The sequence below is a fragment of the Hyperoodon ampullatus genome (genome assembly GCF_949752795.1).
Source record: "Hyperoodon ampullatus genome assembly, chromosome: 13".
Classification (NCBI taxonomy): domain Eukaryota; kingdom Metazoa; phylum Chordata; class Mammalia; order Artiodactyla; family Ziphiidae; genus Hyperoodon; species Hyperoodon ampullatus.
In genome coordinates this window covers 2,634,257-2,658,658 of record NC_136926.1, presented here as the reverse complement: position 1 = coordinate 2,658,658, position 24,402 = coordinate 2,634,257, and the positions used below count along the sequence as shown (strand labels likewise).

Genomic DNA, 24,402 nt, shown 5'->3' with positions numbered 1-24,402 from the left:
ACATCAACCCCCCCAGTGCCAACTTGCCCCACAGAACCCAAAACCGAGCTCAGAACTGGCCCCAGACAACCTGGGAGTGTGTTTCTCTGCCCAGTAGGTGTAGGAGATGACAACTTGAAAGAGATAGCCTACAACATCAAAATTAAAAACTGTGCATCCAGGAACACAATCAACAGAGTGAAAGAGAAACCTACACAATGGGAGAAGATACTTGCAAGTCATGTATCTAGTAAGGGGTTATAAAGGATATATAAAGAACTTCTACAACTTAACAAAATAACCCAATTAAAAAGTGGGCGAAGGACTTGAATAGATAATTTCTCAAAAAAAAAAAAATACAGATGGCTAACTTAGCACATACAAGATGCTCAGCCCCACTACTCATTAGGGAAATGTAAATCAAACCCTCAAGATACCACCTCACACCCACTAGGATGGCTACTATACAAACATTTTAATGTTGGTGTAGATAGGGAGAAATTGGAACCCTTGTGCACTGTGGGTGGGGCTGTAAAACGGTACAGCCACGATGGAGGAAACAGTATGGTGGTTCCTCAAAAAATTAAAAATAGAATTACCATATGATATGATCCAACAGTTCCACTTCTGGGTATTTACCCAGAAGAACTGAAAGCATTTTGAAGAGAGAATTCTGTACCTATATTCATAGCAGCATTCTTCACAATAGCCAAAGGATGGAAGCAACCTAGCTGTGCATCAGCAGGTGAATGGATAAACAAAATGTGGTGCAGTGGAGTGTCGTTCAGCCTTAAGAAAGGAAGGATATTCTGGCCTATGCTACAACAGACACGAACCTTGAGGACGTCATGCTAAGTGAAGGGGCGTGAGCAGACACGTACACTGCGTGATTCCACTTACAAAGGTCCAGAGAGTAGCCAGGGGCTAGAGACAGAAAGAAGGGTGGGCGCCAGGGGCAGGGGACAGTGGGGACTTGGTGTTTGACGGGGACAGAGTGAATTTTGCAAGACGGAAAGAGGTCTGGAGGTGGACGGTGGTGATGGTTGCACGGCAGTGAGTGTACTTGACGCTGTTGAACTTGCACTTATAAGGGATTAAGATGGTAAACTATGTGTATTTTCTCACAATTAAAAATTAAAATTAATTTTTTTAAAAGAGGCAGGTCCAGGTAACCCCCCATGTCTTCCTGTGTGGTAATCCCTCCTGAGCCGACAGCCACGTGCCCAGTCGGCCACCGGCTCCTCCTGCCTTGACCTTGAAGACCCCACCCTCCTGTTACCTGTGGCCGCTTCAACCCTTCTTCCTCAGGCTCCACTGTTAGCTTGTCTTTCTCCGTTGGTGTCACTTAGGCACTCTTTCTAGGACATCTTTGCTTTTTGCTGTACATGTCTCCCTGGTGATTTCTTCCACTCCAGCGCTTGCAGACAACACGTATATGCAAAGGCGCTGGAACTTCAGTCCAGACCTCTCAGGAGGTCCAACAGCCAGATTTTCCCTCCAGCACCAGAGGTAAGCACCAGACGCAGTAGTTGGCTCGTGTTGGGGGCTACATTCTATGAAAAGGCACAGCTTTACACACACGTCCCCGTCAGCACCGTGTTCACATCTCAAGAAGCACCTGTGTGAACCAAGACCGACAGGGGCCTGCGTGTTCAGGCTCCCGGGCTGAGCCCTGCCCTGGGCTCCCTGATACAGCGGTGGAGGGAACTGCCTGCGTTCTTCATTGTTTTCTCTCTTCTCTTGAGCCTCCCAGCACAGTTCTGCTAGATCACACAACAAAAGTGCACACGACACGACTTCACTGTTGGCGTCCACCGCCACGTACCCCTGCACAAGACATGGTCGCTAGAATCATGCACCTGCGTGAGTCCCCCTCCACCATGGAGAGGCTCTGTAGCCTCAAGCTCAATAGTTCCTAAGCCGTGTTTTCCTCGCTACCGTGTCCTTATTTCTGTGTTCCCAAGGGCACCCATCGGCCGAGGCAGAATCTGCAGATCCTCCTGGAAGATCTCACAGCTACAGATCGGAGCCCTGCGTGGCCTCGAGCCTATCTTTGTCAGCCTCCTCTGTCACCGTCGCGGTGCAGGCCCTTGCCCCTCACCTGGGCCGTTCCATCGCTCGCCGCCTGGCCTCTTGGAACTCCCACCTCCCTTAAACGGTCCACTTGCGAAGCCCTTGACCATAACTTTCTCTAAGAGAAAACTGGACATCTCCCCCACTTGCAGACCCTTCACAGTCTGATCTCTGCTCCTCTTTGAGCCTCATTTCTACCGCTTTTGTGTTTGAGGCCAGATATGAACCGTGTGAAGACCTTACGTTCGAACAGAATTGGAGTCCGCAGGGCTGAGCGGCAGAAAACGTTAGTCTATCCCGGCCCCTTATTCTCCATGCCCAGTCAGCACAAGGCCCCACCACGCTTCCATAGTTCTCCTCCTTTGCTTCCTTTAATACTTTAGAATGCTACTGTACGGCCTATTTCCTTCTGACCTATCAAAGTATATGATTTGAGAGTTTGGGTGTAGAAACACTGGGCAGTGCAAGCATCTGGCTAACACAGCGTAAGGGTTAAAGTATCGTGGGGTACTGGGAGTCTCAGATGAGTGGAGACAAAGCAGGGACTTCACTGGGGATGCTGTGAACTGTGGAGGGGAAGGCCCGGGTAGACAGCAGAGGCCCCTCTGTCTACACTCTGTTCATTATGGGATGTGGTGGGACGGAGGAGAGACTAGGAAGACATCACAGGACTAGGTCCCATAAAATAGCTGCAAGTGAGCTCTCCTGAGAGCTTTTAAGATTGCACATGATGTCAGACAGTGCAAGTGTGGTGAAATTTAAGATTTTTGGTATTAAGTTAGGTATCTGCGGTTCTCATTTATCAAATAAATAATAACTGCACTGGGCAGTCTACTCAGCAAATCTGACCAACAAAATACTACTAAAGCCATTTGGTGGAGAGAGAACTAAAACATGTACATATCAATTTAGATCTGATTCCTACTGTCATATAAAATGTAGGTAGGCTATTCAAGAAAATAAAGTAGATAAAACAATGTAGGAATGGGAACATGCAGATCATATTAGAAAAATATGTTTAAATTACCAGAAAATACTATGCCCAGTTTTGTCTATATGTTTGAAAATCTAAATGAAAGGCATGGCTTTCTAAATATATATAAAGTATTAAAAATTGACTCAATAAGAAGATAATTATTTAAGCAAGTGAAAACTTTTGTACAACTGCATCCTAAAAAGACACTGAACCTAAAAGATTTTTAGGCAGGTTGTAATAACATTCATGTAATTGTAGGACCTAACTATGTCATTTAATCTGTTCGGAGCATGAAAAATATTGGAAGCTTACCAGTTCATTCATAATTCTAGCATAATCCTGATACCAAAAGCCACAAAAAAAGATACTCCAATAAATATAAATCCATATAATTTCTGGAATATAAATATAACTTCTGAATAAAATGTTAGCAAATCCAATCCAGTGCTTTAAAAATAATTTTAAAAAAATAGTTGTACACCATGGTCAATAATTTACTGACAAAAAAAATAAGTTCAGCAAATGAAAAACAGGATGCTTAACATAAAGACCATCTATCCTTATTGATAATCTAGCCTAACACATAACAGTGTAAAGATTAGTGATATTCCTACTAAAATACAGACTGTCAGGGATCCCCGGTCCCTGTCATTCAGAATTGTTTTCAATGATGCAATAAGACAATAAAAAGAGATGACTGATAAATACTGAAGAAAAGACAAAATGTCATGATTTGGGGAACCCGAGAGAACCAACTGATGACAATGGATATAAATGCATTCAGAAAAAAGATTTGTAGGGGAACATAAACACACATGCACATAAATAGGCACACAGTGCATACATATGCATGCACATAAACATGCACACACACGTGCACATAAATAGGCACATGATATATACACATACGTGCACATGCACATAAATAGGCACACCGTACACACATACATGCACACACATGCACACATGCATACTCGTGCACATACATAAACACATGCACATAAATGGGCACACAGTACATACACATGCATACAAATACACGTGTGCACATGCAATATACACGTGAGCATACAATTCCTGTACACGTATATGCACACATGTGTACGTTACATGCATACACATACACAAACACGGTCATACATACACACATACACATATACACACTCACATTTCCAACATATTTTCTAAATAACCAGTAAAATATATACCAGAAAACAATCATAATAGCAAGAACATAAGAATGAACTTTAAAAGATATATAAAAGGATGTGTAAGAAGAAATTCATGAACCTTCTGACAGATGAAAGCGAAAACTTAAAAAATGTCAGACACACCATGTGTCCAAATCAGAAGACAATATTATGTCAAGTTTCCCCCAGTTTAACCTAAAAACTAAACACACCCCTAAACAAAATACTATGGGTTTGTTGTAGGGCAGGCTCTTTATAAAAATGGTTCCTCCCAAATATGAAAATGAATTATAAAAATACAATAATTGAGATAGTGTCAAGTAGCATTGAAGTCCAGAAACACTCTAGGTAGGAATGCAGTTCACAGGAGAAAGACGGGAGCTTTAACCAGTGGAGAAAGGACGGATTATTTAATAAGTGGTGTGGGGACATTAGTTTCTCTAATTAGAAATCAAAAATAAAGTTAAACACTTGAGATTTAGATGTGAAAATGAAGCTATAAAAGTGAAGAACCAAAATAAGATAATTTCTATCAATCACCTTAAAGGACTTTTTAAGCATGACTCCCAAGGGCAGAAAAAATTGACTACAGACAAATTTAAAACTTCTGCTTCATAAAAGAAAAACAAAGCAACAAAACCACACACACAAAAAAGGAAAAGTTAAAAAGCAGATAATGACCTAGAAAAAGAACTATTTGCAACATACGGGACAAAGTATTGAGACAGGCTGGGACCTGGGACCTGGGACCCTTTGCTGCAGTGCTTGAACCTGGACAGATGTCATCTCCTCAAGCAACAAAATACAAAGAAACTATAAGGGACTAAAAATAACCGCGTGCACGCACAGTTGGGGCAAATTATGGACAGCAAGGTACAAAAAGACCAAAAACCCAACTGCCACTTCTGAAGAGCTGGGAGCAAAAACAGGGTGTCAGGAGCAAAAGCGGGGCACCGCGCATGCCCCCTGCAATCAACACCACCAAAGGGGTGGGAAGACCACCTAAGCCACGCCTCCAGCCCGACCCCCAGCACACCCCTACCCTCACCCCATATAAGGAACCAGCTGGCACCCCCTCAGGGAGCAGGCAAGCAAGGGAACCTGATGCTTGTTTTCGCTCCCCCTGCAGCAGCAGGGGCCCCAGTAAAGCCTTGCCTGAATTTCTTGTCTGGCCTCTGATCAATATCTATTGATTAAGGAGGCCAAGAACCCTGGTCGGTAACAGTATGAATAGTCTCACTAAAAACTATACTCTTAAAACTCAGAAACTGTGCAGAAGAGAGAGCTTTGAAAGGCCACGTGTGCCTGAGTTTGTAAAATCCCTTTGACCCCAAGAGAAACCTGCCATATCAGTACTTGAGAGTTTCTCAGCTACTTTGATTATTTAGAAAAAGAAAAGAAAAAGGAGGAAGGTTGGACTCTGATGCAAGATGGTGACCCCACTCCCAAGGCAGGGGACAGCGGTGGGTGTCTGGTCGGGCAGGAGCCACTAAGATGAACACCTTCTCTTCCTCGGGGATTATCGGGAGACCGGCTCCTCCAGAGGAAGGGGAATGAGAAGGAAGGAGGCTGGCACCGGGGTAGAGCCAGGACTGCCCCCCCAGAGGTGGGGTCCACAGGGCTGCGAGAAGGAGGCCAGGGAGGAGGCTTTTAGTTAATTAATTATGCTTCCTTGTATTTTTTCCTTTTCCTATTTGAAAATGTATTTGTTACCTACGCAGTAAGTAATCCAGAACATTAAACTGTTTGGTAAAGGTCTGGATGGAGGAAATTTTAAGTGTAAACATGTGAATACCCTTCCTTTGCTGACAGCTTGTATACATCGAAAATACCCCTATTAGAAAAGAAGGAACAGTGAAGATCACACAACTGCCGTCCTATAGTATATGCCTTCAGGGAGGAAGACAAGCAAATTAGCCAACCTGTCAGCAAGCCATACCAAGTTCATACATAATTTCAGGGGAAAGAACAGACAAGCAAAATTATATATATATATGATGCTTCAAAACTTACATAATAAAATCCATCTTCATCAATTTCACCAAAAACAGTAATAATATCTCCAGTGCAAAATGTAAGTTCAGCCTGTAGAGATAGAACATAAAGTTAATAGTGTTCTCCTGGAGACAGAAGTTGCTCTTAAAAAAAAAAAAAAACAAAAAGTTCTTCATGATTTCTGGTATGATTTCTCTTTTATTCTTATTATTTTGGTATGAACCTATTCTTTCAGTCATATAAGGAGGAAAGGTATAAATCTGATGAATGCCTCTGTCCCTAGCCTCTTAGAAAGTAAGGACATGTCATGATGACTCCAGCCTACAAGAAAAGGGCTGCCGGGCTCTGATTCTCGGCCAGAATTCAAGGTCGTCCCCACGTTCTGCTGGTGGCATGTCTTTAGAACCAGTCAAATAGTCAACTTAAAAACCCTGTAGCCTCAAGGAGATGTTCTCTGCAGTGTAGGGACCATTGCACAAACAGCCTTTCACTGTGTAAAAAAAAAAATCTGTAATTAAATGTCTATTCATTAAGTGTCTACTCTATGCCAGGCTCCAGGCTAGAGGTGGGTGCACAGAATCCAGCAGAGGATACCAGAAAAAATTGCATTTTTATCTCTAGACGTGAAAAGAGGGACTAAAGTTCATACCTAAGAGCCATCAGGCATCATACACACATCAAGCCTGTACAGAAATCTGAATATACCTGAGCTCTGAATCTGAGCCACGAGCTGCTCGCCCGTCAGGTGTAACAGAAATACCGAGGACCAGGGATTGGTACACATCTTGTCATCTAAGAAAGCAGCCCCACAGAGTGGAAACCTAATCTTTCATTTCTGAAGGCAAATCCTTTTCAGTTTTCACAAGGTTCCTAGGACCCCAGACCTATATGCACAGAGAACATCAATCCTTTCTTCTCTATTTTCCTTGAATGTGTGTGTGGTGGTCGTGAGGGTCAGTGACCACCTGCAGGGGCTTTGCTTTCTCTCTCCAGGACGACCATCACCACCAGGTGTGGGTCACAGGGCTTGCCCGGCGCTGGTCCAGGGAAACCCTATGTCAGTGGCTGCCATGTCCTGAGCGTGTCACCAGGCTCACGACCTCTCTCCTGCCTGCCTGGGTCCCTATTTACTGGCCGGGTAGCCCTGCCCTCGGACGGTTCCAGAGAAGGGAGGGAGGGGCGGTGCTGTCGGCAGAGGTGCGGGCGCTGGGCTGGTACCTCGACATCGATGTTGGGCGAGCTCTCCCGCGGGTCGTAGTCGTACAGGGCCACCATCCTCCGCGTCGCCACTGAGGGCTGCCTGACGGTCCTTCTGTTTCTCTCTGTCCACATCACAGGAGAAGAAGAAAGCCACCATGAAGTGATTTCAGAGCCGGGTCACAGACGGCCAGTGTGGCCGAGACGACCAATGGGCACTAGTGCCAGCCAAGCCAGGGCAGCTCCCACCCTTTTCTCCAGCACATCCGTGAACAAGGGAAACTTAGACTGATTCTCTGCAACCGTCGATCTAAACCGTTTGGGGCGGCACCGGGTGGGTGTGGTATGGGCAGGACCACTGGGCCAGCTGGAGGTTGGCACCTAGCTCGAAGGAAGACCCGCAAACACCGGGTCAAAACTGCTGCCCAGGTAGCTGCCGTGAAGCCACAGAATCAAGTCATTCTCGCTCAGACCAGAGGCACAGCCACCGGCCTGGCATCAAGAGAAGCAAGAGTCCATAGAAAGCGGCGCCCTCTCTACCCATCTCAAGGGTGCCTCCCGCCGCTTTCTCCTCTAGCGCCCTGCCACTGTGCTTTTAACAGCTGTCCCTGAAACGATGCCACCTGTGGAGAAGGCTCTGGGGAGGTCCCCTCCCCTTGCCTGGCTGTGATCTGCCATAGACGGAGCCCCAGGGCACTATCCCAGCACACACGGCAGCACAAAGCCGGGAGGGAAGAGGAAGCCCCATGCAGAGCAGAGGCGAAACTCTGACAAACAGCCGCTTATAAGAAGGGTCAGTGGAGAACTGTGGGATCTGGCCCAGACTGTCGAACTCCCTGGCAAACCGCTGTTGTTTGGATTTCTAAATGATATTTCTCCTGGAGGAAGCCGGCATTGCAGCATTTCTTCTAAACACAGCTGCTTTTCACCTACAATTAATTTTGGGAGTTCAAAACATAGAAATGAAAACTCTCAAAGACAGGTGTTTTGAAAGCAACTAACGTTAGTTACGTGGCTTTGCAGTGGTTTTGGGCAGGTATAGGGCCTGCAGTGGATGTGCAAAATTCAACCCTCAGCTCCTGCTGAGAATCACTGCTTTTGGGGCTTCCCTGGTGGTGCAGTGGTTGAGAATCTGCCTGCCAGTGCAGGGGACACGGGTTTGCGCCCTGGTCTGGGAAGGTCCCACATGCCGCCGAGCAACTAGGCCCGTGAGCCACAACTACTGAGCCTGTGCGTCTGGAGCCTGTGCTCCACAACAAGAGAGGTTGCGATAGTGAGAGGCCCGCGCACCGCGATGAAGAGTGGCCCCCGCTCGCCACAACTAGAGAAAGCCCTTGCACAGAAACGAAGACCCAACACAACCCAAAATAAATAAATAAAATTTTAAAAAAACACAGAAGAATCACTGCTTTCATTTAAAATAAGCAAGCACATCTTTGCAGGACCTGCAGGACGTATATTTCCTTGAAGCAAAGTATAGTGGTAACCAGAGGTCAAGTACAGTGCTGCTAAATATTGCTAATTTCACAGGAGATGTTTTCTGCAGGGATGAATTTCTGAAGGGGGCAATAACCATACACATGTTCTGTACTGAGGTGTAGTTTACATACAGTACGATTCACTCTTTCTAGTGCTCACTTCAGCAAGGTTTGATCAGCTCATGCAGTCTAATAACCACCACAGCCGTCAAGATATTGAAGCTCCATCACCTCCCAAAATTCCTTTATGCCCCCTTGTTGTCACCTCCAGCCTGGGTAACCACTGGCCTGTTTTCTGTCCCAATAGTTTTGCCTTTTTCAGAATATGGTTTAAATGGCATCACACAGATGTAGCTTTTGGGGACTGGCTTCTTTCCTTTGGACAATGCATCTGAGATCCATTTATGTTACTGCACGGATCAATAGTTTGTTCGACTTTTATCGGTGAGTAGTATCCCGTTGTATGGATGCACCATAGTTATTTTATCCCTTTACCAGCTGGAAGACATTTGAGTTGTTTCCCCGTATCAGTGATTATTAGTCAAACCACCATAAATACGCATGTACAGCCTTTTGTGTGAACATGTTTTCATGCCTCTTGGGTAAGTATACAGGAGTGGGTAGGATTGGATTGTAAGTGTAGGTTTAACTTTAGAGGAACCCATACCTGTTCTGCAAAGTGGTTGTACCATCTTACACTCCAGTGAAACCGAGCAGAACCCTACAGGGCCTTCCTGGGGACAGACCCCACCCCCTGCCACACGGTGTCCCCTGCCTCTTGTTTGTAGAAAAGCTTTAGCCTCCTAGGCCTTCCCCAAGTTCCAGAGAGCAAGTTTAATCAGAAATGTGAGAAAATGTGGAAACAAGGGAAAAAGGTCAAGCAACACAAAATAACAATAGTTTAGCCAGAAAACAATGTCAAGGATCCTCAGTTCCTCCTCAAGGGCTATAGGTACTATTCTGAGCCGTGTCCTTGAGCTGTTTTACAGATACTACAACCTCCACCAGGTGGAAGTAGTTAACTGCCGACCACCAGCACACAGACCCCAGACCGGTTGGAACCAGAAGACTGATGATGTTGATTCCCAGTTACCTCACCACCAACCAATCAGAAGAAGGTCCACAAGCTGACCAGGCACCCTGCAGCCCCCTCCCTCACCTTGCTTTAGAGACCCTTCCCTGAAAGCCACTGGGAGTTTGGTTCCTTTGAGCATGAGCTGCCTGTTCCCCTCGCTTGGCACCTGCAATAAGTGCTGTACTTTCCTTCACCACAACCTGATGTCAATAAATTGTCTTTGCTGCACATCAGGTGAGTGGACCCAAGTCTGGTTCAGTAACACCGCAAGCAAACGAGAGTTCCAGTTGCTCCATACTGGCCCACACTTGGTATGAGCAGTCTTTTTCATTTTAGCCATTCTAGTGGGTGTGTGTTCATTTCTCATCATGGCTTTATTCACTAATGGTGTTAAGCATTTTTCCATATGTTTATTTACCATCCAAATATCTTCTTTGGTAAGGGATCTCTTCAAATCTTTTGTCAATATTTTTACTGGGCTATTTTTTTATTTGTTAATTGATGGTTTTTATTTATTTTTTATGATAAATTTTTTAAAATTTTTATTGGAGTATAGTTGATTTACAATGTTGCATTATTTTCATGTGTACAGCAAAGTGAACCAGTTATACATATATGTATAGCTACTCTTTTTTAGATTCTTTTCCCATATAGGCCATTACAGAGTATTGAGTAGAGTTCCCTGTGCTATACAGCAGGTTCTTATTAGTTATCTATTTTATATATAGTAGTGTGGATATGTCAATCCCAATCTCACAATTTATCCCTCTCTCCCCATCCCCTGGTGACCATAAGTTTGTTTTCTACATCCGTGACTCAACTTCTGTTTACTGGGGTTTTTTTTATTGTCAAGTTTTGAAAGTTTTTTCTGTATTCTAAATATAAATCTCTTTCTGCCGAGTTACTCGCAAATATTTTCTGCCAGCTTGTGGCTTCTCTGTTCATCCTCTTAATGGTGTCTTTCTAAGCTGAGAAGTATTTGATTTTGATGACGTCTAACACAATTTTTAAAATATATCATAACAAAGAAATTGTTGCCCTATCATCACAGTTTTTCTCCTATGTTTTCTTCTAGAAGTTTTATAGTCTTTGTTTTTATATTTAAGACAGTGTTCCATCTTGAGTTAAGTTTTTTAATATGGTGAGACTATGGCTTGAGATTGGTTTTTGGCCTGTGGATGTCCAATAATTCCAGCACCTATTATTGAATAGATATCATTTCTCCACTGAACTGCATTTTTACCTTTGTTGAAAATCAACTGACCGTGTATGTGTTTATCTGTTTCTGGGCTCCATTCTGTTCTGTTGATCTGTGTGTCTGCCTTTCTCCAATCCCACATGGTCTTGATCAGTTTGCCTTTATAGTGAGTCTTAAAATCAAGTTTCGTTGAGTCTTCCACTTCTGTTCTTCTAAAAAATTGTTCTAGCGATTTTAGTTCCTTTGACTTTTCATATGCATGAAAGATTTAGCTTATGGATTCTACATAAACCTTTGCGCAGACCTTCATTGCAGTTGCGATGAAATCTATAGGTCAGTTTGGGGATATTTGACATCTTAATATCTTAGCAGTATTAAGTCTATGAGCATTCTATCTCTATTTACTCAGGGATTCTTTGATTTCTTTCATCAGTGTTTTATAGTTTTCAGCATACAGATCCTGCACATATTTTGTTAGATTTAACCGTAAGTATTTCACATATGCATTGTGTTATTGTTAAGCGGTATTACTTTTTAAATTTAAATCTCAAATTTTTCATTGCTAACCTATGGAAATACCATTGCTTTTGTATCCATTGGCCTTGCTAATCTCACTTGGGAGTTCTAGGAGCTTTATTTATAGATACGTGAGATTTTTAAAGTAAATTTTCATGTCACCTTTTCATTCTGTGTACTGCTGCTTCCTGGCTCTCCCCATACCGCACGCTCTGCATGATGCTGGAAGGAAGAGGTGAGGGCAGACATCGCAGCCTTACTCCCAGTCTTGGGAGGAAAGCATTCGGTCTTTCACCATGAAGAAGGCTATTTCCTAATAATAGAAGGGCAAGCAGATATCTCAGCTTGGTTCCCTCAACTAGTCACATTCAGAAAACTAGAATGGAATAAAAAGACATTTAATCTAACTGATCACGTAAGTCAAGTTTCTGTTTTTTAGCAGATCACTCCTAGGCTCCCTGGGTTTGTGGTGCACAGAGCCTGTTCCCTCTATGAACACTCACTGTCCACTTCAGGAAAGAAGACAGCAATGCAAGGGAGTGGATGGTGTGAGGGGCTCAGAGAGCTGCATCTCGTGGATTTAATCTGGGCAATTTAATCATATGAAACCTCGACTATTCGACGTGGATCATAACCTGAGACCATGAGCTCATTAATACCAAAAAGTCTGAGGCATTTTATTTGATTTTGTGTTTATCCTTAAAGCCATGCGTATTCTTTAACCACTGAATTGTGTCTTCGGAGTGTCATTTAGAAGTGAATCTAATGTTTTGAAGTATTAAAACTGTAAATATGAATGACATAAAACAGGTATTTCTGTCTACAGCTATTTAGAAAAAGTAGAGGCCTTTTGAATGAGTAGATTTTCCTTGCACATGGGAAAAATTAAAGATCGTAAGTATAATGTTGCTGAAAACAGTTTTGCTGTTGGTTGGCTCACTGGTGCTGCAGGGTGGTTCAAGATAAACGAAGGCATTTAGTATCCAAATTAAAGGGTAAAAATCTTTTATGCCTTTTGGATAAGCAAAATTCACCTGAAGAATGGAAGGCATAACACTACCCCAACATCCTTTGAAATTTATCAAAGATAGGCAATGTTCAAAGTACACTACCAGTGTCTTAGTGCATTCAGGCTGATATAACAAAGTGCCACAGACTGGGTGGCTTAGACAACAAATATCTATTTCTCACAGTCCTGGAGGCTGGGGGTCCAAGACCAAGGTGCTGGCTGACTTGGTGTCTGGTGAGGACCTTCTTCCCTCCTTCCTGGCGTACAGACGGCTCACTTCTCACAGTGTCCTCACATGATGGAAGGGGTGAGGGGCCTCTCTGCGGTATCTTCTATAAGGGCACTAATCCCATCCATGGGGGCCCCATCCTCATGACCTCCTCACCTCCTAATACCATCACATTGGGGATCAGGAGTTCAATGAATGAATTTTGGGGGGACACAAACATTCAGTCCAGAACAACCAAAAAAACGGCTTTTGTTTATTTTCTAGATGTGATAGACCTTTAGTAAGCAAGGCTGTGCTTCATCTTCCCTGAGAAGATCATCTGTGGTTTCATAAATATTTAGATGTCTATACGTCCGTATCGCAGCAAGACTATTACAAGCCTGGTTTACTGAGTGGGTTTGGCCCAAGAAAAGCCGATGGTTAACATTCAGATTTCCTTTGACCCATTCAGATGGTGCAGGTGGGATCCTGCTCAGTGCTGTCTCCTGCTCTGAGCTGGTGTTTTTGCTATGAAACCCTCAGGAGGGCAGGAGCCTCGCAGCCTACAGGTTCATGGGTGAGCAAGGGGTTGCCTCTTACCTATTTTCTCCACAGGTGTGTTCAGAGGGAGGAAGCCTTGTCTGAGAAGCTGGTCCATCACCTCCTCATCGTCTGCCTGGATTTCAGAGACCATGTTACAAGGAATAAGGCCAAGCCGAGCGCAGGTTTCCCCGCGGTAGAATCCATCAGCATCTTTATCACCATAAACCTGGAGCCGTGGGAAGAAGTCAAGGCATTGGGATGGGCTGGTTCAGAAATACACCAGCTCTACTCACGGTACAGTCATACCTAGTCAGAAACAGACTTGAAGAACATCAAAACGACCGGCACGTGGGTGTAAATGTGTACACGTAGCGCTCGCCCTATACATCTCTACCTCTAAGAACCTGTTTCTCCTCCAGGGTTTGGACAGCCCCTGGGCCTCCCATCAAGGAGGGGGGCTGCTAGCTGAGGCCAGGTGATGAGACCCCACCCCACTTAGAAGTGCAAATGGTTCTTCCATAAGAAGACAGTGCCACTGTCGGATATTCTAGAAGTGAAAAAATCTCAACTAACAAAGATTCTGCAGGTACCATTCTGTGGCGCAAGCGTTACCATCCTTTAAAGGCCCCGTTTTATCAAACATTAGGACCACTTTCAAAGGCGAGTTGTCAGTGCCCTTTGGGAAATTTGCCAACTTAGGACTCAAGGCTCTTTCCCCTCTCCTAGGGAGCATCCTGCTTCTTCGTTCCGACTCCAGACTCAGGCCCCCCTCCTCTGCTGAGACGAAGGCTGAATGTCAAATGCAAAAGAAAGCAGCTTGTCGTTGTGACGTGTTAAGGAACTTGGGTCTGGCGAGTGCCCCCTCCCCATCCTCCCCCCTTACTCCCCCGCACCGTGCCCTCCCCATCACCCCCAGCCATGTCCCCACCTTGATGATCTGCCCTTCTTTAAAGGGAAGCTCCTCTTCCGCAGCATCTGGGTTCGGGGACATGGTGAGGGGGTCGTAGTCAAAAAGAGCCACAAAGATCCGGGGCGGGAGCTCTTCCGCCCCAGGGTCCGTCTCTGACTCTTCGTAGAAGTCTGGAGAAAGCCGGTTCCGCCCACCGTACTCATCTGGGAGCATGTGGGATAAAGGACAGGGTGCTAAGTAATTCCCGCGGCCATCCCCCAGCTTTATCCAGAAACATGAGCTGTTATAGCAAGTGTGGTTTTAGAAACTCCCACACTTTGGGAGGCTGTGGCACTTTAACGTTTGTCTTTAAAAAACATGGGTAGCTTAATATGCAGGCAGAAATGGATCATCTCGACAGAGATGGGTTTGACAAGCAAATAACTAGTATACAACACAGGCACCAGCATGACCCTAGGTGTGCTGCGTGTGAAGACAGTGAGAGATAAAAGGACTTTGTATCAAAGACCTCCCTGCAGGGCAGGCCTGAGCACCAGGGGCGGCAGGTGGGTGAGTCCTTGGGATTAGGACGCGGCCGCACAGGCCTGTTCAGGGGCCAGAGACCTGGAGACCCTCTGTGTGTTTCCATAACAGCTGAGCCAGAGTACATGGACGTTGAAATGCATCTGTATATTAGTCAAAGTTTGATATAGGTGACCAAGCTGCTCACTTAGACCCAAATAGGTAAGTGGCAACAAATGCATTACAGCAAATTAATGACTTCCTAGCGGGATTGAGTTTCAAGTCTACCTACCATCGAGCTTCTAAAGAGAATTCTTTTTGAAATCCTAATATATATGCATGTGTATTATTAGATATCATCATAATATGCATATATCTCACTATATATGTATACATTTAAATATAGAGAGAGAATGAACATCTGCTAGTAAATTATACTGTTCTGACCACACAGTAAGGGCTCAGAACATCAGTGGGGAAGCAAATGAGAAAAACTGCAATCATTAGAAGAGAGGGTAGGGGTGGGACAAGCAGCCAGTCAAAACTTGTGTCACCAGCACAAGTAGCACAGGAAGTGGGACAAGAAGACGTCACAGGTGTGTGGAAAACACAGGAGAGGTGGGGTGGGAGGGGGGAGGCGGGAGAGTCAAGAGCCGCGGCTGCTTTCACCAGCAGAAACATGTAGTTGAAAAATAAAAGGCACTTTAGCTGCAGGAAAGTTTGGTTTTTAAAATGCACTGAACTGTTTACATTATTTGAATTCGGGATCTTTTTAGGATGCCGAGATAACCTAAACATTCAGTAACTTCGCTTCTGCTAGGGAACAAAACTTCTGAGCAGCAGGGCCTTACTGATTTCTTCACACTGGTTTTGCTTTTATTTATAGTCAGTGAGAAGATCTCATACTTTCCCCCCTAGTTTTCAGTGTTATCTAAATTGAATAGCGTGAAGCTAATGGTATACCATCCCGTGAACTATGAACATCTCAGTGTAGGCAGTGATGCAGTGGTTTCTCGTGCTTGTGGCTGATTTGCAGAAGGAACTTAACACAACGGTGATGTGATGCTAGTGGATGCCATTTCAGCTGAGGGAAATGTCAGTGAAGGAGCATTGTGGCTACAGCTTTGCCTGCACCCAGAGGGTTCCCAGGGCTTCTCCAGCTGAGTTGACGTAGTGACGTGGAGTCAAAACGTACAGGCAAGTTCACAGGGGCCAGTTCATAGGGGAGGGTTGGGTAGGTCAGCGTCACCCTGGAAGACTTTTGAGTCACACCTATAATCCACATCGAGTGCATGCTCTCAGGAGTTGGCTCGAGTTCAGGCACCATGATATGTGGAAAACCGTGCCTTTACATCTTTAAGTCCCAAATCACACCGAGCACAAGTGGGAGGCATTAGGCATTGGAGACCAGAGAGGGATCTGAGGCTAGTGCCGACGCTCAGTGAAAACAGCAGGCAGGGTCACCCTCACCATTACAGGATCTCTCTCTGGTTTGGGGGCAGGAGTGGGGATGGAGTGGAGGTGGTTGGAGCACTTGGAGTTGGTGTGTATGAGTGGAAGTGTGGGTGTGATGTCACTGCACTGTTTCCTCCAGAGAAGGTGAATTAGAGGCTGTACAAGAATCAGACCTCATGGGGAGAGAACAGTGGCCTCCATGGAATGTGTCCATGGAAATCTGGCTTCGCAGGGACCAAAGTGGGCGACCGAGAGGTCCTTCTCTTTCTTGCTGGCAGGCTAGACTCAAGGAAGAACTTATCTCCAGCTGCTGGTCTGACCTGGGAGTGGGCGCTCCTCCCTCTGCCCTGATGTGGAATGTCCTGGCCCGGGGCGGGAGGGGGTCTTTGTCAGGAAGGAGGAAGGGTCTGCACACTATGTGCAAAGTCGGGGCTCATGACCGGCCCGTCGGCTTCCGAGGCCACCTGTGCTGCCAGAATAAGCATCGTCCTTTACAGGTGAACTACTTCCCTCACTACCTGACCAAGGGCACCGCTTCCACTGTTCCTGTCCAATGTAATTTCTACAGAGAAAAAGGGGGTCACCTATGAAACACACTTTACAGCTCCTCATCTCCTCCTTGCAGGGAAACCCAGGGGGAAGAGACTCCTTTCTAGAGGGCGAAGTTTTGTTTCTTTAGTTATTCATTTTTCTCATCTGGACACAGAGAAAATGTGCTCCATTTCCTTTTGCTCTACAAGGTTAGTAGCCAAAATAACTGGGGAAAATGCGGGGTGGGGGGAGACCTGCACAGTCGGTTAGTAAGAACAGAATGCTTCTGAATGTGGCACTTCATGTTTAGAATGGTAATACCCTCAGGCCTTTTCATCTGACAGGTAAATAACTAGATAAATGCAAAGACCAAACATTATAGAGGAAGAAAGCAAACCCAGTGAAATCCTCCTTTGGGGTCATTGATCAATGTTATGAGGCCTTCCTTATGCTAATTATATGACTTAGGATTTATTAGATGTGGAGCTACATAATTTTTATCCTTTTAAATCAGAAGGGGCATTGTTTTCTTAATTTAGGAAACCCAGGGTATATTAAAAGTATAGTATATTTTAACTGTGAATGCATTGCTTATTAAAAATATATTTAGGAAGCATATGGTCTATAGACTTAAGTTCCTCTGAAAAAGAAAATGGATGCTTTTGGAGTATGGCAGATTTCTAAAGTATTAATTGCTGATATTTGCACAAGAAAAATATAACTGAACAGGTGAAACAGAGCAGGGCCCTATGGTCCTTACCCACCCCGCCATGTCCTCCACCTGCCTTCTGTCTGCGGAAAACCTTTAGCCAAAGAATAAGTTTAATCAGAGAAGTGAGAAAATGCAGAAGCAAAGGAAAATAAAGGAGACCAAATAACAATAGCTTAGTCATTAAGCAGAATAAGGGACCTTGAGTTCCTCCTCAAGGGCTAGAGATACTATCCTGAGCCGTGTCCTGGGAGCTAACTTGTAGACACTGAAACCCACACCAGGTGGAGAAGTTAACTACATGACGACCAGGCTGTAGCCATGACATAAGCTGCCACAATTCCGAGAACTGGCCTCAAGGAAATGGGAACAAACCGACCCTGGAACTGAAGACTCACTGTACTGAAAGCCATCAAGAGGACGCTGGTCAGACGACCAAGGACCAGTTTCAAGATGCCTGTCAGAGCTGCCTGTGCTGGTTCTGCACGTAGTCCCCTCCGTCTATAAAAGCACTTGCCCCTGACTGTCGGGGGAGGGGGGAGTCGGCCTTTGGACAGGTGTCCCCCGCCACCACCTGGTTACCAGCATCCAAAATAAAGCAAACTTTCCTTTCCACCAACCTGGCCTCTTTGTTGGCTTTTGAGCAGCGAGCGGCCGGACCCCACTTCTGGTTACACAGGGACTAGATCTAGGAAAACAGTCTGTTCACACGTCACTGACAATTCACTTCCTAGGGTTTGCGGCATGATTCTCTTCTTTTTTGGTAGCTGCTGAACATGATTCACTTTTTTTAAAAAATAAATTAATTATTTTTGGCTGTGTTGGGTCTTCATTGCTGCACGTGGGCTTTCTCTAGTTGCGGTGAGCGGGGCCTACTCTTCGTTGCAGTGTGCGGGCTTCTCATTGCGGTGGCTTCCCTTGTTGTGGAACACGGGATCTAGGCGTGCGGGCTTCAGTAGCTGTGGCTCGCAAGCTCAGTAGTTGTGGCGCACGGGCTTACTTGCTCCGCGGCACGTGGGATCTTCCTGGACCGGGGCTCAAACTTGTGTCCCCTGCATTGGCAGGCGGATTCCTAACCACTGTGCCACCAGGGAAGTCCCACGATTCACTTTTGTCTTCTGAAATTATAATAGGTTCTTCAGTCTGTTTATGTGTATACGTGTATGAATATATAAAGTTTTTGATATTAATTATGCCTTTTACATGATTTCTTGCATTTCTCCAAGATGAAAAATCAGGTACAATGAAAGCAACTGTATCACAGATTTAACATGTTTTGAATTCTATTATTAACAGACTTTTTGGTTAAGCTGTTACCACAGCACTACTCTGTTTTTACCAACTTAGTGTCTTGCCGAAATTAAGACACGTGTGCAGTCTTCTGCATTCTTTACCTTAAGACAAAACTGACTGAATATTGTCAGACTCTGATGGGGAGACTGTGGGTCCACTGAGGTTTTCCTTTACTCCCTTGCCCGGCTGGCAATTTGTAGCACCGTTATTTTCAGTCCTGTAGACGTTCCTTCTCCATCCTAGGAGACTGGACTAGGAGACCCACGAGACGTCCTACAGAGCACAGCCCTGCTTGGTGCCGCGGCATTAATCTGCAGCCATGGGAAGGGTGGCAGTTCACGTGATGCGCATTCGCTCGTTAAAGTCACAGGCGAACGAGGACTCAGGAACCAAGCTCAACAGGAAGAAGAGTCTTGAACTGGTCCCCACCTCGTTCCTCAAGACAGTCAGTCTCGACAAGTCATTTACTTTACAAGCCAGGAGCACCTACTTGACCTACATTAATTGCTATAGGGGGAATTATACACAAATGAAATGAAGCTCTGAGAGATGTGGCCGCAGTTTACGACACTCAAAAACAGAGCGAGCTTAGTACCTACAGAACTCTGCTAGTGCATCTGCAGTAAGTGAAACCGGTGTTTTCCAGCTGATTTTGTTTATATTTCAGCTTATTTTGTTATTTTTCAGCTAAATGAATACGCTCTGTGTTTTCAAAGGTCAGTTAACAGTCTGAAATTTTTTACTGATAAAAATAAAAACATTCTAAAAACTGTCAAGATGGAAAAGGAAACTTTTGTTTCCCTATTGTTTGGGCTCTATGAGGAAGAAATGCCTGAAAGAAGGATGAAACTTCAGGGGATCTGTATCGCTGTATAAAGTCTTTAATTATTTTTGGCTGATGTGAACGAAGCCCGATTGCCTTTTAAACCTTAGCTATTTAAATGTGATTGGGGCTGTGTTTTCAGGTGTCTGGACCTCCACGGGTTGTCTTCCTTGAGCCCTGTCTCGCCAGATCAAGATGTTTTGCTCTCATCTACTTCTGTTCCGTGAGTGGGTCTCTTGCTTTGTTTCGTGTGTGTGTGTGAGTGTGTGTGTGTGTGTGTGTGTTTTCACACAAAGCTAGTTTATTTGTGCTGATCACCAGATTCCATTATCTTGTGCATAATACTTTTTGGAACTGTTTTGCAGGGGTTCATTCCAGTAGTAGAAAGATTCCCATCTGACCTTCAGCCACGTTCCCCTCTTGGCGGATTGATTAGAATGGCTACAATGACAGCTTTCAGCACGGCTGGCTGAATTCCAAAAAGTAATTAAGAGAATGGAATTGGATGCCAGAGGGTGACTCATGCACAAGGAGGTGGCCAGATGGACGGGGTCAACACGCAGTTCAGGGCACTCATTCAGGCCTCCTGGTGTTTTTCATAACTTTCAACCCCAGTTGTCCAAGGGTTTCACGCATACAGATAACTCTCCATTGACTCGGGGCTTGTTTAGATATCTGGAGTTCGGCCACCATCCCCGCCTCTGCTGCTTTGACCATGAGCATCTCACGAGAGCATGACCTAGGAGGCGGGGAGATGGCCCGTCACCATCTCTTCAGTGCCTATCATGGCAGCCTCTGCAGCGAAACAAGAAAAACTGGTAGGGAGAAGATTGCTGTCAAAAGTCAATATATTTTGAGAATACTTAAATTTCGGTTTTATTTATCTTGTGCTGTTTCTCTGCCTTCTTCTGCCATAAATAATCGAGGGTGTTCTGTATTTAGTTGAAAATGCTATTCCTAATGACTTTTTAAAAATATTTAGATGGAGGACCAAGCAGCCACGTGCTCTGTGATTAAAAGAAAGAGGGAGGCCTCCATCAGGCCCACTAACCGGCAGACGGGACCATCATCGGCCGGGACCTGTGGCGGCCGGCACTGCCGTGGGGAAACCTCCGGCCCACGTGATCCACCCGATCAGCCCGTCCAGCAGTCACCGGGTTTCCTAAAATCTAAAGACAAAACAACAACACGGTCATAAGGCTTGCCAGCCGTGGGAAGGAAAGAATTGTCAGCCAAATCAATTCAACTTAGAAGCAGAAGCTCTAAAGGCAACTAAACTTAGCTTTTAACTGAAAGGTTAGCTGAATAACCTGGAAGAGGAAAAAGGGCTCACCCCAGGCACGCCGTCTTCTACAGCACAGGTGCTTTGCCGCACACGGGTAGGGGCGAGAGAGCATCCCTCGGGAGGCACCTTTCTGTTGCTGCTACTGCCGCCGGAGCCAAATGTTTTGAACCACAGTGAGAGTGGCTTAAAGACGACTCGTCACACCTTCGGCCCCTCTCTCCTAGTCTCAGCACAGTCCCTCCAGAGACCACAAAAGCGGGGGAAACACTGCGTTTCCAAATGTCCCGCTTGGGCAAAGGTGCACGTGAGGTTACCGAAAACTCAAAGATAGAAGTTTCTGCGTGTTATCAGCTTGGAAGCTCATGGCAACGTCTTGGCCCTAATCCAAAGACACCCATCACATTTCAGGGCTAACCTGAACGGTCTCCTTTACGGATAAGTCTGCCTCTGATTCACACTACAGGTTTGCATCGCATCATATATGAGAATCAAAGCAAAACCTCCAGCTCACTGGTAATTTGAGTCAGGAAGTTTTCAGGGACACAGGGAAGGAACCGGGGCTGGGAGTAATGGAAATTAGTCTGTTACAGGCGGGGAACAGGGAGTGAGCAGCAGTTTGCTGGTGTCAGTGGGCTGTGGATCGGCGCCCTCTAGTGGACATATCACAAACTGCACCGGCTCAGACCCAGGGCCTGGAGCCCTGGGATGTCTCACCTGTGTTTTCATGGAAAAGTTCAGCATGACAGGAGCAAATGTTCTGAAAAGAGGACACAATATAGAGATGAATGAAGCCTTGAAGGAATCCCTACTCTTGAAAAGCACTCACAAGCCTGGAAGACAAGGCAGGGGGATGGGTCTAGAGCTGATGATGGAAAAGTCATTCTGAAAACTGGTCGCAGGAAAGAAACAGGGAAAAAAAAAAAAGAAAAAGAAAACCTTTGGAAACAGATGCAAAAATGGATCTCTTCAATCATTGTTCCCTATTTTTTTCAGTTACAGATGAAGGCCAACACCAACCACAACCAAAAACCAAAACCACAACGAGAGAAAAACCTTCAGTAACACCGGTAAGTCCTAAGTAAGTCCCCACGGTTCATTTTGCAAAGTATGTGTTGCCACACTTTTGGAGAATCATAGTTCAGCTAACCCTTAATTAAAATTTAGATTCAGTTGTCCTTTAATTAAAGCAGCCACACTCATCACTGATTTGGGGGTAGGCGGTCATCATTCTAAAGCAAAGTAAAGAAATCATCAGCATGGTCCAAAGACTGGGAAGCTGCATAGATCAAAGATGCATGGAAAATGAAAGAGAGCCAGCAGAGAGAGTGCCCGGGATGGACACCAAAATAAAAGAAGGTGAAGAAATGAAAACAGATTGGTTTGGCAAGCAGATGTGAGCGGGAGGTTTACTTCACACACCAAAGGACCGTCTGCAGCCCGGGGAGGAGGCTGGGCGTGTCGGGCACTGGCCCTACTGTCGGACATTTTTATGCTTTTCTTCCACACATCCCGGAAATCCTCCTGGCCCGCGGGCTCGCCCCAGCTGTACTTGCTGGGGGTGGACCTCTCCGGGCTCGGGCGGGCTTCATTGCTCCTGATGGCGTGGCCGGGCTCCACTGGCTCCCCGAAATCTTCTTCGATGCTGCTCTGCCGGGTCAGCGTCCGGCGCCGGGCCAGCAGGGGCCTCAGGCTCCTCCTACAGGGACAGTGCCCGGGGCCGGGGCTGCACTGGGCAGCGGGGCTTCTGAAACTAAACCGCCTCTCTTCCTCTTTGCTCCCACAGTCCAGGCCGCTGTCCGGGCTCCTGGTGGCCGAGCGGCTGAACCGACAGCCTCTGTCTTCGAATACGAAGTCCTCGGCCTGGGGGCCTCTGGGTTTTGCAGAGGCCCGGGAGCCAAGCGGGGCCTCGTGCCCCCTGCAGGGCCGGGCGGGCCTGGGCTCTCTGGCCAGCCGGGTCCGGGCCCTGGAGGAGGCGCCTAAGCCCTGCTTGTGCAAGAACTCACAGGGCTCTCCATCCTCCTCGGCTACTTCGGGGATACTGAAAAGCTTCTTACTGTGGTGAGTCTGTTGGGGATACTCGGGCAGCTCCAAGAAAGCACGTTCAGTGGTCCTATGCTTAGAGCACTCCTTAAGGGGGTGGTGTGTTAGAACAGGTGCCGGGAGTCAGTGTGTGATCAGATATGAAGTGGAGCAGAGGGAAGGAAAGAAAATACAGACAGAATTAGTCTCTGAGGCCACGAGGGGCAGAAAGCATGCTTGTGCTCGTGGTGGGAGGGGAGCGGGGGGAGGGGCAGACGGCATGCTCTGGCCGGGGCTCTGGAGTGAGAACAGAATGGGTGAGACGGATGGGGCCGGAGCAGGGGGGCCGGGCGGAGCGCACGCAGAGCGGCCTGACGCCCTCAGGACCAGCCATGCAGCCCCAACAAGGGAAGAGTGGCAGCTGGGCCGCGGGTGCTGGGAGGACGGTGGCAGGAAGCCTCGCGCTGACCGAGGCGCTAGGATCTGTGACACGGCTACACCCAGAGGCAGGGACGTCTGAGCCCGCTGCCCGCTGGCTGCACCTTCAGAAACTCAAAAGGCAGCTGTCGCGGGCCGCCGGCAACTGGAGATGACTCACGAAACGGGGACCCCAACCCGGCCACGCCACTGGACTCTGCACGTCCATCTAGGCTCTCGGCACCCTCTGGAATCCGTCCTCGTGCGCAGTAACCTACGGCCTCTCTCCCTGGCTCAGATCTCAGGCTGTGAACGCGGGGACCTCGGCACCGGGTGCCCCGAAGTCACGGCTCAGTCCGTGTCTGCAAAGGCTGCCTGTCTCTCCGCCAGACCCTGGACCTCGAGGCCCCCAGCGAGGAGCCGCGTCCCTGCCAGTATGGTGGCTGGCCCACCCAGAGGGGCCTAATGGACATCGAGGGGCGGACACCCCACGGCCCCCGTCCCGGATGTGGTTCTCTCTCCGGAGTTGCCCTCAGCCCCCTCCTCTGGTCCCGCTGAACTGGCCCGCTGGGCGCCCCTCCCGGGACACTCCAGCGACTCCACGACGCCCTAAGCTCACCGTCTGCCCGGCCACGGGCCTCCGCGGGGGGCGCGTTAGAGACGCCTCTGCGGGGGAGCATTGGATTTGCTTCCCTGCCCCCTAGCCCACCAGCCTGTGCGCGCCTCGAGCACGGGGACCCGGCGGGTCGACCCAGGGCCGCGTCTGCCACGGGTCTGGAGCCCACAAGGGCCAGGCGAGGAGGGCGTGGCACACGCTTCACTCATTTGCTCACGAGCGCCCCACGGAGGGCGTCTACTCCGGGGAACACGGAGGTGGAGAGGGAGAGGGAGGAAGCAGCGACCCAGCCCCGGGCGCCAGGCGGGGCGCATGTGAGCCTACGGGGCTGCCACGTGGGAAGGTGAGCCCGCGGGCCGTATCCCCAAGCTAAGTCTTGGAATTTCTGAAAAGACACCAGAAGTCC

At 46.9% G+C, this 24,402-nt stretch overlaps 1 protein-coding gene across 8 annotated transcripts in view; it reads right to left on the bottom strand.

Moving 5' to 3' along the window:
- The window catches only part of RIMBP2 (RIMS binding protein 2), a gene marked incomplete at both ends in the record, with an annotated part of 109,723 nt that overhangs the window by 3,233 nt on the left and 82,088 nt on the right, over window positions 1–24,402 (bottom strand). For 6 of the 8 annotated variants that reach the window (XM_079717318.1, XM_079717315.1, XM_079717316.1 and 3 more), the window contains 5 exons: window positions 6,232–6,303; window positions 7,432–7,535; window positions 13,495–13,663; window positions 14,366–14,550; window positions 20,711–20,828. In XM_079717318.1, the coding sequence (XP_079573444.1) occupies window positions 6,232–6,303; window positions 7,432–7,535; window positions 13,495–13,663; window positions 14,366–14,550; window positions 20,711–20,828 (648 nt within the window). Of the gene's footprint in view, window positions 1–6,231; window positions 6,304–7,431; window positions 7,536–13,494; window positions 13,664–14,365; window positions 14,551–20,710; window positions 20,829–22,363; window positions 23,072–24,402 lie in introns of all 8 variants that reach the window. The other 2 variants (XM_079717314.1, XM_079717313.1) reach the window with 1 other exon arrangement.